General features: G+C 42.0%; 1 protein-coding gene and 1 long non-coding RNA gene across 5 annotated transcripts in view; both read right to left on the reverse strand.

The window, feature by feature from the left end:
• LOC308412814 (zinc finger protein 521-like) overlaps positions 1-938 on the reverse strand; it is an 88,117-nt gene extending 87,179 nt beyond the window's left edge. For 2 of the 4 annotated variants that reach the window (XM_080907408.1, XM_080907407.1), the window contains exon 1: positions 110-804. In XM_080907408.1, coding sequence (XP_080763534.1) covers positions 110-149 — 40 coding nt within the window. In that variant the 5' untranslated portion in view covers positions 150-804. The other 2 variants (XM_080907409.1, XM_080907410.1) reach the window with 2 other exon arrangements.
• A 2,074-nt stretch (positions 939-3,012) lies between these two features.
• Positions 3,013-6,605, reverse strand: LOC308383363. Its single transcript, XR_013969125.1, has 3 exons — positions 6,535-6,605; positions 3,829-4,166; positions 3,013-3,573 (listed from the first exon to the last, which is right to left on the reverse strand). It is a non-coding gene; the product is annotated as an uncharacterized lncRNA (long non-coding RNA).
• Positions 6,606-13,503: the final 6,898 nt, after the last annotated feature.

Genomic DNA, 13,503 nt, shown 5'->3' on the forward strand with positions numbered 1-13,503 from the left:
GAGAGACAGTTACATTTCACGAGCATTCAGTTCATGCTCGTCCACATTTTGTGTCATGTCCTTAAAAAGCAAAATGTTTTGAGAGCCACCAAACAGGCTTATCACTTACCTTTCAGTGATCTTGGTTTAGCTTGCTTGCGGCGCGACATCCTATAGAAAACGCTGAAGTTGCTCAGTTTCTGCCTGACAATTTGTGTAGGACGGGATAGTCTAAAGGTATAGTCTCTCTAAAATTGACTGACCAAAACCGCGGCTGCCTTTTTACCATTACATAAAGATGCAACTTAGCCCCGGCCGCGCCGTCTGTACACGAGTTTGCTGTTATTTTGTGATGAGTAGGTGGATGTTATAAAATCCAATTAGCCCGATCGCTATAGGCGACTTTATTTAGTTGAGCTAGGTATCGGGAAAAGTGTGAGAATATAGTAATCCCGTCATGCGCGTCCATTCTCCGGGAAAACACACACGCGTGTAGGCATGATGTTCGTTTAGAAACAAAAGCGCAATATTTGCTTTTCGCTTCTCATCTCAAATGCATCCGCGTGAGAAAGACATCAGCAAAACGCCTCCCGTGAGTGTGCAAAAATGCAACAAAACCCAAAAAAAAAAAGAGGAAAAAAAATGACAATAACACTTTTCACTTCATATCCACCTAACAGCATCAAAACTATTGCAGACTCTTCCTTTTCTCACTCCAGTCAGCTAATCATGAATTAGGTTCGGAATCTGATCTAAGTCTACGTCTAAATTGCTCTTAAAAAGAGGATGAAGAAGCAGAGAGAAGATGGAAGCTCCCTCCTCATCACAAACCTGCAAGGTCTTGGACTGCGCTGTCGCTCCGGTAGTCCACATAATAATGGAAAATGGAAGCAAGGCCCCCAAAGCCATCAGGATGGCTCCAGAGGGGGCCCCTACCCCGCAGGGACTCGCTCTGTACGTAATCACTGAGGAAATCATTGTCAGCCTGCCTGCACTCACACACAGACAGAGAGGCATGATTAAAATCCTAGGGATCATGGCAAGATGCGGATTGCTGGATCTGCTTGTCCCCGGATCCGGAGTCGAACTCTAAACCCAAAGTCGGCTTGCTCACCCTGGCGTCTCCTCTGCCTCAGCTCGCCGTCGGCCACTCTCCGTCTACGGCAGACGGACTGGTCCCCCTTCTGGTAGAAATGGTTAAGCAGAAAGACATTTTCTCTTTTGCTGTTGACATATATGACATGTAACGGCACGCGTGGAATTGGGATATCGAGTGTACTTTAAGATTGAGGGATTTTTAACGTACTACGGACTAGAACTATTACAGCCTATCCCCTAATCATTTCAGTGTTATTCATGAGAAATACATTGTTTTCTTCCATTTCAAATAAGAGGCTACATAGAATGAAAACAACCCACTATAATATTAATATTCCGTGATTTCTCTTGTTTTATCATTTCTTTAATCATCACTTTAGTGTGTCTTAATTTAATGATGTTTGAAATGGCTTTTTTCCTTTCTTTCTTTCTTTTTTCCTTTCCCTTCTTATCAAGATGTTCACAGCGGTGCACTGGAATACACCCTCACCTGCATGTGGAGGTCCATGCCCCAAACCTACCCCTGCTACGTGAAAATGAGATCCAGAGAGGAGCCCTGCAGTGGGCTTCTCACTCTGCACTCTTCCCCTCTGCAGGCTGGAGGCTGCCTCTGCCAGGGGCCCCATCTAAAAATCACAGTCACGCAACTGCTTTCCACCACTTTCAGTGCATTCTTATTTGGACTGATCCACAGAGCCAAATATAAGAGGAAACCAAAGGTTTGTTTTTTTTTTTCAACTGCAATCCTAAAGGGAAGGAGAGAAACAGTCAGTCTGGATATACTCCTGAATACGGGCTGGTGTAGAAGAAGAAAATTAACAGCAACCTTTGATAGCCTTTAGTGTGGCCAAATGTAATGTTGTTAAAGAAAATTCACTATAAAGTCAGCTATAACTATAAAAGTTAATGATGTGGTTGTATAATAATGCTGCTCTTATTCTATAGGGCATACCCAGTTTCTCGTTGGAGTTCATAATGAGGCAATACTGTTACAGGCATTTAAGGTAATCATCTAGTGAGAAGTAATGCACAAGTAATAGAAAATTTAGACCTATAAGGGAGAAGACGTAGCTATTAACTGACAGCCATTATTATGCTCGTGTTTTAAAGAGGCCTTGTTGTTTTCCTTCGTTTCTCCCCAATCAGTAGTAAATGCAAGGCTAAAATATTCTAAGATATGGCTTTCGATGTATATGTGATGTCAAAGCTTTCCCCGGTTTGTAATCGCAGTCCACACCTTTTGCTTTTGGAATAATCTCCCCACCCACATGGTGCCATAAAATGCTCGAAGAAGATCAATAAAAGGTAGTATGACACAGATTGACACGAGGTGCTTTGGTAAATTCAAAGCCCTCACAAACTACAGTAAAGTTGGTAAACACACTCATATAAAACATCTATTTGTAGGTGCTTGGAATCTGTCAGGAGGTCTCAGCTGCCTTAAAACTTCAATCTTAACAATGCTCCAAAGTTCCCCCCTCGGTGTCTCAGCGCTCTGTCAGGCGGCTCTCCCAAAGTTTTACCACCTTGCCCCCCCCCCCCCCCCCCCCCCCCCCCCCCCCCACATACACACCTCCTCTCACAAACACAAACAAACAGTGCTCTTCAGTCCTCGAGGGCTCTTTGCTACTTTCATTAGTGACAAAGCAAGGCTTGACTCAGAGCTTGCACTGTTAAGTCTCTAAGTTACAGTACACTTTTCCTCAGAAGTTGTTTTTTTCTTCAAGTAGAAGAAACCTCATGTGAGGAATGTTGCTCAAGAAGCTCCAAAAAAAAAAAAAAAAAAAACGTGTCTGACATGGCTTCCCTCTTAGGGATACCCTTATAAATAAGGAAAGGAGAACCATGTGGAAATTTTGGGAGCAAATAGGCACAATGAAGATCATCCAATATGTTTTTTTTGTTTTTGTTTTTTGTTTCAAGTCTCATCTCTGAGGAGAATGGAAAGGGGAATCAAACAAAGTTATACAGAAAAGATGACATGTTTGCAATGAAAACAACGCAAGCCAGGAAATTTCTATTCAGCGCATAAGGTCATGCATGTACCTGCACGTGCCTTCAATATTCAACTATTTTCTTTTGTTTTATAGGCCTGCATTGTAGCTTCACATGAAGCCATTTGCATAAACATCAATCCCCAATATTGTGTTGTGCTTCCAAAAGTCATTATGTGGACTAGAAGTCTTTGAAATGCTATCGAATGCACAAAAGCACAGTCTTTTTTTCCATTTTTTATTTTTTTTGCCACGGTATTTGTAGTAAAACTGAGCAGTTGTGCAGAGATTTTTTTCCCCCCCATCTCCCGTAGATTTTAGCTAGACATCGAGGCACCACAGCGAGCGAGCGTGTGCTGCTGCATCACAGATTTCACTCTGCCTCTCAGCAGGGTGAAATGTTCCCCAGTGGAATTCATGGTCCTCGGGTGGTGGGATTCTTCAGCAGTTCCTTTTGACCTGTGGCCTCTTCAACCTCTGTCCATTTGGCTCTAACAGTACACTGTCAAAAAAGGGAGGAAAAAAAAGTAGTAACTGAAGTTTAAAACTCAGAGAAAGTTTTAATCCCAATGAAGTGTCTCCCGTAGAAGTAATAATCACTGAAGGCTATTTAGTAGAATATTCTCACAAATGGTGAAAAACGGCGGCTTAAAAGCATAGTCGGTCAATTACGCTCGTTAGAAGAGGGCAGATACACAGACGTACATGTACACCAACCACGCACAATCACACACTCACACACACACACTTGACTTGCCTCATTAAAACCCGTCCAGCTACTAGAACTCAGAGATGTGAATGTTTCCCTTGAGGAGTGGGGCACGTTCATTTTGAGAAAGGCAGAAGACTCGACTTTTTTCTCACTTGCTTATAATTACAGAGATTGCTGGAATGCATGACCCTGAGAATAAGGCTGAGTCCTGAGAGAGCCCACCAGAAGCATCACCATCTTCAAGTCCTGCTCTCCATTGTGTGTCTCCCTTGTTGGATGCCACCCACACCAGGCATGAGTGAGGTCGAGGCAGTGCCCCCAACACCAGAGGAGCTCCTCCCCAGGGACTTTACACTCTGCTCCAACAAGCCAAACTCCTGAGGCTGAAAAAAAAGTGAAGATAGCGAGTGACTGAAAACATTGCCCTCTCCAAGCAATGAGGCATTTTTTTTTCTCACAGTAAACTGATTAAAAAAAAAGAACAAAAACTACATGGAGAGCTAACAATCACAAGGCTTCATTGGCAAGCAAGGCGTGAGTGCTGCTTTCCAACTTTACTGTTATCCAAATTGTCAAGCAATTAAACTCTGGAGCAAAAAAACAAAACAAAAACATCATATGCATGCAGTTCACATAAACATTGTGTCCCCCACTACCAAAATAAATAAATAAATAAATAGTGCATTTCAATAACTCTGTGGAAACGACATTATTGTTTCATAATTTGAGAAACTGTGTATTATATTGAAAAAAATATATACAAAGAAACGGTGACAGCCGCACTGTGTCAACCTCCTTGAAAACTGAAGGATGTCAACGGAATAGAGGAAATGTGGAGTGAGTGGACGTCGTCAACGGTGACCTTCCAGCTGGATATCCACAACTTCCATCTTCGTAAGCCAAGGAGCCCCATGGTGCAAATCCCAAACCAGGTCATTAGCACAGTGGTGTCACCAGACAGCAGATCATGGGCCAGAGAGGGAGTGAGAGAGGGACTCCTGGCACTGTAGTGGCTGCTGTGCAGTTTGACATTCAGGGCTGGCTGATCTATGGGGCTGGGGAGACAGTGCCCTTGCTCTGGGTCTTCATGAGGAGAAGGTCCTGGCAGTTTCCCCCCTTACTTACTCCATCATAAAACCGAGGGTCACGAGATGTTAGATTCGCATATATCTCTCACTTGGAACGCTGCGACCTGAATTGTAGGGTCTTAGCATGGTTTGATAACTAAATTATCACCCGTGGCGCTGGATCAGGCAATGAAAGGTGGTTAATACCATCAGCTAGCTAATTGCTAGCATGAAAAATTAGCAGACAAACTAAAGCTCTAGCATTCACCAGCTGGCTGCATTGATGTCCAGAATATACACCGGCTAAAATTACTTTTCTAACAATAACCTCCACAGTGATGCGTTACTGGCCTAAAGAATATTATTTGACCACAATGGGATGGTTTCATAGTGTGATCAAAAATTATTTTAGAGGTTTTATGTCCTTCTCAAATGGTTTTGACCTCAGCAGCCCATCTCTCGCAAATGGTGACCACTGTGACCATGCCAAGAAAGAGGATCCCCAGGGACGTTACCATGAGCCAAGGTGAACATAAAAATCTCCCGGTGAAAGATGGACACTTTCCACTTGGCACCACCACATGAGACGGAAGGAAAAGACAGCATACTTTCATGCTTTCAACACTTTTTTTTTAAAGAGAAATGAGAGTAATTCTTTTTCTTGCTCATTACCACTCTCTCATTAGGAGATCTTCACTTTAAGGTGAGATCAAGCATGCTCACCTCTCTATATGGTGCTAGTTAACTAGGCTGCCACACATAGCTGTGCTAGCCCCTTCTCATACAGAACATTTTACACAGTCAGACAGACACCTGGAGGGGTACCGGTGTCTGGTTATTTGGTTCACTGGATTTCACACTGAATTAACAAGTTAATGAAGCATATAAAATTAGAAATAAATGTATATCATGTATTACTCAGTGTGTCCGCTGCCTCTATACTGCTTATAGTTTTTATAACCTGGTGAAGAAACACAAACATGCACAGTTCGAAAGTTGTTGTTTTTTTGTTTTCCTGAAATGTCACACACTTGCAAATTGAGTGACTAAACAACGAATTAAAGGTTTTTTGATTATCCTGCAGCCTTATGAGTTATAGTGTAAATTAGAAGTAGTGATCTTCTCATCAGAATGTCCCATTTACTTCAGGATTTTCCCTGGAAAATAGGCAGTTGTTGTGTAGAGTGACTGGTGTGTTGGAGTTTTGTGAAGGCATGCAGATAAAGAAGGCTCTGAAGGATTAGAAGAAGCCTCACTTCCAGGCCATGAACGCATTATTCATCCCACCTCCTCCTCCTCTTCCTCCTCACCCTTCTCACCTTCACCACTCCCACCCACCCACCACCTTTTCATGTCCCCTGATGATTCCTTGGCTTCTCTGACAGTTGCAGCCACCTCTCTCTGGACTATGGTTGCAGGAGCTGGGAGTTGGTACAGTGTTAATTAAAAGAAAAGGTTAACACACTTGGGGTTAGCAGAAGGTGCATTCAGCAGGAGGCTCCCTTGGTAGAGCAGCTGCTCGCTGTTTCCTCCCACAGAGACCCCAAGGAAGGGAGTTGGCAACCTGGGACAGAGGCCAGGTGAGTGGGGGACACCAGAATGAAGAAGTGACTGTGGCATAAAGGATGGATTTGACCCTCAAACTAAAGATCAGCCAGTAGGTGTACTGAGTGGTTCCGCTCACCTGTCCAGCGCCTCCCTGCCTGGGCTTTGGCTTTGAGCTGATTAGTGTGTCCCAGAGAAGGTCTCACCTCCCTAAACACCTCCCACACACACACACACACACACACACACACACACACAAAAACCTTCGTTAGACAGTGGGATGTGTGCCAGGCCCATTTAGAGGAGAATGTCAGAGAGGTAAGGAGAAACAGATAAAAAAAAAGGCAAAATGAAGGGAGACAGAGAGGAACAGAAATGGCCTTTGGTGGACACCAAAGCGTGGGTCAGAGTTTTCTGTGAACCTGAACGTGCAGAAACGTTGAATCGCTGAGATTAGAACGTTGCCATGCCGTACAGCTGTTGTCACTGACTGCACAATATGTGATGTACTGTCTGTGGGAGATCATTAAATAATGATAAATTATCACTTGATATCGCTCAACTTTGCCGCGTTATTTTCCAAAAACTCCAACGTTCACAGGGGAAAACTGTTGACCTAGTTTAGAAGAGTTAGGTGTTTTGCATCAACTGGGAATAAATGATAAATGGATTCCCATTTAGCAGCAATATTTTAAAGATTAATTCATTAAATTACATTAAGAACTCTGCATCTGTTTAATATTCCAGTAATAAGATTTTTTTTATTTTACAGACATTTTATGTTTGGATTTTGGTTCTTAATTTTCACAGTGAACACAACAACGCACTAAGTCATTTTAAATCTTAACGCAAACGGCTCCCATCATTCACCATCTTAGGTCAATACATTGTGACAATCAAACATAGCTCGCTGATTGCCACTTTAATTAATTCCAATAAATACTCATGAGCTTTTAAGACAAACAAGAGGGAGTGAAACAGTTTTTCCTTCCTTTCCCCCCCAAACAAGCAGAGATAATTAAACATCTATCCTCAGAGAAGAAGTGTTCCCACTGGAAGGTTGTTTGGTTTAAGGATTTGCTCAGTGGTTTGACTCACTAGGGACTCTCCATTTGAGTCTCAAGGTTTTATATCTCTAACAAGGCTTTAATTGCCAAGGTAACAGACCACCTGATTAAGCCTGACAATAAGTCTGCTTTATCTGCGAGGTAGGAGTGAGCAGAATAGACTGCAGGGATGAGGAGGAATATTCAAATTTAGCTATCAGAGAGTCATGAATTCACTGTTAATAAGGTTGTGGCCAACAAGCAAAAAAAAAAAACAAAAAACATATGGTCGTGCACTTGCCTAAAACATTCTATTTACTGCACATCAACTTTAGAAATGCACACTTCTTGCAGGAAAGATCCTAATTCTACTGAGAGTGTGGAGGAGGCGGCACTCAAAGCCTCAGGTCCCATGCCATGTGCCCTCCTTATTGTAACGAGTGCATTTCTCTCCTCAAACTCTGACTGGTGAGTGTGTCAGGGAGGAGGGGTATTCTTCAGAGGAGACAGGGAGCGTATGGTGGTGAGAAACTCTGTGTTAAAGTCCCATCTCTCCTGTCAGAAGGCTGACACAGGGCATCTAGGGACACGGGGCCTTTGGTGCTCTGAGTCTGGACAATGGCCTAGTTTCACCCCCCTCTACTACTCCCCTCCTTTCCTATTCCCTCCTACAATATACCACCTACAACAACACTCCTCAGCCTCCCCATCTCATCTGTTCTTTACTGTCATCCTGCCCTCAATGAACTGCCCTTCTCCAGCCCCTCCTTTTCATCTTCTCCCTTTGCCCTGTCCTTTCATTTCCTGTTTTTACTTGTTCTCAGAAATCTTCTAAAATCTCGGTACGACTTAAGTCATTTTATAAATAGACATAAAACAAGTGCTGCTTCTGTATTCAGCAAAAAACTGGTAGAGAATCCCAAAATCAGAGCTCATACTAATTTGGTTTTGAGAACACGTTTTCACTGTGTTCGCCTTGTTTTTCCTTTAGATGGATCACCTATGAGTCTGCGTGCGTGTGTCATCATAACAAAACTGTAGCAAAAGTTACCAGAAAGGAGGTTTTGAGTATTTGTCTATGTGAAATAACACTGTCACAAACTTTACAGGACGGCAAATTTGATCAGTAATGGGCAGTAATAATACTACAAAAAGAAGAAATACTTTAGTTATTTCTAAAATCTGGGAAATTACGGCATTATAACAGCCAAAACATGAAAAGACAGCTTAGAAAAAAGAGAGAAAAAGTGAAATTATGAGCAGACGAAGCCATAAAACATCTAAAGTCCAGGCACTCAGAGTAGTTTTGAAAAAGTAATAAGTAAGTCATTATTTTACAGGGATAAAGACATTAAAAATTAACCAGTGCACATATTTAAACAACTTAACTCAATTAAATAAATACAATATCACAGAACATAACAGCACTGAGTACTTAAGTACTAATGACTTTTGAATACTTAATGGATGTTGATGGATGACTGAAGTGATCTCATGGCGAGATGGTGAGTTGAGTTTGCTTTTGGTTGTTGGTTGTCTCTGCTCGTATGTTAAGAAGTAGAAAACCCAGAAAATAAACAACACAAACTCATTTACTCTTACTTTTTTATGTTTCATTTTCAGTATTGTCTCACATATGTTGCTGTCCAGTACGGCACGTTAATGTCTGTGCACTGAATTTAGGAACGCTATACTATACATTTTCATAAACTACATACTGTATACTGTAAACTACTTAGCATTTTGTCAAGTCTCGTGCACTTACTTTTTAATTCGGGTCCACACATTCTCTTTCAAAGCTTTGTGATATTATAAAACTGCTACTGTATACAAAGGACTTATCTTATCAACCCAAAAATAATATTCAAAGCACCTCTGTCATGTGAACATGTTGTACATGTCACTTTGAAAAATTCAGTCTGACATGGAGCTTCAACTCTTGCACTTCACATCAGGTGGCGCGTATGTGGCTATGGAAATTTCCCATGTTAGAATAACGCTCCCTCTCATTCAGTCTCTCTCACGCTCTCTCTATCTGGCAGGTGTAAATGGTGCAAGTTTCTGTCTTGTTCAACACCCATGCTATTTTGATGTGTTGGCAATTCCTTTGCCAGACCAATAACTCCCTCACACCAACACTACTCTTTCATGCTGCCTGCTTTATTCTCATTCTTGGGGGAATTCTCCCGAGATACGTAGTGTGCCTCTTAATTTCCCCGGGGATGCATGCGGGAAACATACACTAGTGATTTTCCAAGGATGAAACACAGGGAAAACATTAGACCACAATATATCATGACATCTACCGCTGCTGGGTCAGATAACCAGTTAACTGGGTTCCGCAACTTGTCACAAGTCCACATTATGCACTCCTTTTTCTTTCCTCGTCACCCAGTTTAGTTTGCTCTTTTGTTTTCAGGCCGAGGGTAGAACAGCAGAGCGCTGAGCAAAATGCAGCCAGTCAGTGCTGCATGGTAAAGGAAAATCCCCGGGAGGCAACGTGGCCCGGTGGGTTTGGTTTGTACACCCGTCACACACATCTGAAGGGGTGACGTGCATCACTGCTCCACTGAGGGAGAGCCTCTGCCATGTTTACTGTCATGTTCCAAGGTATGCTGCGTGGCTTCAAACACATCAAACACATCTACAGGAATACAGATATTGGGAATGCCATGGGGATCCACACGAAAGGGTACAGACGTACTCCTCAAAACACACATGCCCACAACTCCGTTACGAGCGCTCACAAACCGCACAAAAAAGCAAATCCACTTTTAAAAATGCTGTTTTATGTATTAACAAATAGTCAGTAATTGTGATGCAGACTGCTTATCCAGAGTGTGGCTTAATATTGGATAGAATCGATTGTATTGTGTCTCATTCATTCTTAGCATTGTATCTAAATTTGACAATATGCCGTTTTTGTCTCTATAGTTGTTTCCATAGTAACAATGGCAACAGTTACACCTAGGATGTAAAAGGAGATGATACAGCCAGTTGAGCCTTTGTTCAGATTGTGATGGCTGAGTGGAAACAAAAACAGTCGTGTACAGCTACAGTATTTGACAGTTTTTGTGTGTGTGTTTTGCGCTAATAGCAGTGTCGCTTATTTCCCCTTACATCCCTTATCTTTACTATAGTTTCTCATCAAATTAACAGGTGATATATGATGCAACTGATACCAACAGAATATCGACATACGGTCAAAAACATGTTGTCTTTCAGCTCAATCACGAGGCTTTTGGAGTGCACTATCACACAGTTGTGCTTGATTTATGAAGAGTCGTCCAGACTGATTTGACTAGCAAAGTGCTCCCCTCCCGGCCTGCTGTGTGTAGTGTTGAAAAAGGCTGAGTTGTTTGCTGTGCCTCTAGGCGTGAGGATGAGGGGGAGCAGCCTGGAGTTCCTGCCTGGCTCAGGGGGAGGTTGGACTGGATTAGACGGCTGACAGCTGGGCCACATCTCTGGAGGCGCAGGGCGGAGAGGCCCCCTGTCTGACTGCCTCTGCACCAAGTGTCAATTTGAGCATGAAGGAAGGATGGAGTGAGCCAAAGAGTAAGTAAGTGAGCAAAGTGGGGCCACTGGTAGTCCTGGGTGGATTGACATCAGCTGTGCATGGGCCGTGCACACCGTTAAGCATCAGGAAACACACTGTTTATTTAGTGGGTTTTGACTTGGGGGCACAAATGTGTGCACACTCGAACAGACACACCGACACAAGACAAAGTACTCTTACGAGGTTGCAGCTCTTGACCTCTCTAGTTCTGGCTGCGATGTTCGTTGCCATCGCTGCATGATATCGGGAAAGCATATTAAACAGGTTGAGCTATTTAAGTTGGAAAAAAGAAAAAGTGGGTTTTGCTATTAGCTGCATTTGCTTCAAAATCAAAGTGCAATCTTTTCTTCACCAAATCAAAGCTGTTCGGTAATGCAGAAATGGCAGTGAAACTGGCTCGCCTCAGGTGGTATCCTGTACAATTAAGTGCAATCAAGAATACAAACTACTTCAAAATCAAACCCACTCCTATTTTATTTCTATTTTCAGTGATGGAATATGTAATTAAATCTGACTCCTCTAAGTAGTTGCATTACTTGATAGGCTGACTTTGAACATTTGCTCCTACTTCCAGAGGAGATTCTTGATAGATGATTTGATTGTATCATGCACAACAACTGGCATAATTTTCTTCAGCAGCACAATGTTAATATGAAGAATGTTCCAGTGCCTTATGAGAATTTTCTATAATAGGTTTTCTCTAATCCTGGGAGACTGCTTTGTGTATTTCCTGCACTGAGACTTGGCTATCACTGGGACGTGGGATGTGGGCCGGAGTCGACTTTATTAGCTGGTGATGTTCTAATGTGATTTATTTTTATAAATGAGAGAGGGGTGGGAATGCAAGTGGGGGTGGAGGCCAGTATGCAAATGCAGACCCTCATTAAACACTACCACCACCACACAACATTATCTGCTGCTCCTCGGATTGTTTGCGTGCATTAACGAGATGCAACCGAGTCGGCTAACTAATGACAATGTAATGATCAGAGCATTTATGATAAAGTCATCAGAAGCCGTGACACTTACACTTTTGATGTATTAGCATGAGCTCTACCACCCATACACTCAGGTGAACCCAGGTTCCGCCACACTTTTATCCATTTGAGAAGTGGGGAAGTGATTACACATTCAACTTTAGACTTGTGACCCTTAGAGGCAGGAAACAACTTATCCCGTCTTTACTTTTTAGCCAGAAACTTTGTGTTTCCACTTTTAGTGAGTTAGAATTACAAACTCCACTGAAACAGCTGAAATCTTTGAGGCCAAGAAAAAGTCTCATTGATAAATATAGGGACTGCTATTTGTTACTCCACGGAGATATTTTGCTGCATATATTGTAAATATCCTGTTCTTGCCCAGGGTGCTAGGGTCCATATTTTTGGACTTTATCGAATAGACTTTTAGCATGCTTAGAATGATTTAAATTACGTACTACAAATATTTAATAATATACATTTTCATTTTCGTTCCGCACACATCAAATAAAATATACGATGCATGAAACCACCACCCACATAGAAATGTAATTAGTGCATTTTCTTCTTAGAGTTCTTTGCTTTGTTTTAAATTTATTTTGTAAAAATGCCCATGCAAGTCTTTACAGCAGTTTTATTTCTGGTCCTTCAAACTTTCCTATGAAGTTGGGATACAGATCTCTGGGGATCCTCACAAGCCCATTTCTGTGTAAAGATGTTTATCTTTATGGCTTTTGCGAGAATGAGGAGATTAACCCCATAACTAGCAGACATCTTATAGTTGATCTGAGCATCATTAGTCCACATTAATAACCCATGGAAGTGCAAATGGGCTTTTTTTTTATCATCTTAATTACATGACATCTGAGCTCTCTATCTAAAGATGAGTCTCTTCAGAGATGAGACAGGCCCTGTGACTTCGAGGTACTTGTTTTTGTCTGCGCATCTGATGAAAAAAAAATCCTGGTGCTAAAGAACGTGGGCCCATGCGCGCACGCACACACATATACACACACGCACTAAACTAAAAAGGATGCCATTGCCCATTAGAGAGATGGATTGACAGGAAAGCAGAATAAATCTTTGTGGCAGTGAGTTAGAAATATAAATAGAGCACCTAAGATAGATTTGTCTCTGGTGTTGATGAAGTTACCTTTGGGGGTAGAGCTCTACCTTTTTAGTAATGAGGACAACCACAAACAGTTTGGTCTCCTAACGAGAAATGATGTTTTCAGAGGTGCCATACAAAAATGCCATAGAGTAACACCTCGCTTAAGCATTTTCTGTGATTCTCCACAAAAATAGCAAAAGTGAGATGTACTTGTGAAGGAATGGGCCCCACCTGGTGGCTTTGATGTACAATATACCCTGCTATAAATAAAGAGGAGAAATAGCTTAGATTAGCCTCAGTTTACCACAGTATTTCAACACCAACGCAATATTTTCAGTGAGATTTTTGTTTTTTGAGACATCTTGGGTGGATGGAGAACATTATATCTGCTTCAGACTGACTTTAGAAAATATATATT

Source organism: Rhamphochromis sp. 'chilingali', assembly GCF_963969265.1.
Source record: "Rhamphochromis sp. 'chilingali' genome assembly, chromosome: 16".
Classification (NCBI taxonomy): domain Eukaryota; kingdom Metazoa; phylum Chordata; class Actinopteri; order Cichliformes; family Cichlidae; genus Rhamphochromis; species Rhamphochromis sp. 'chilingali'.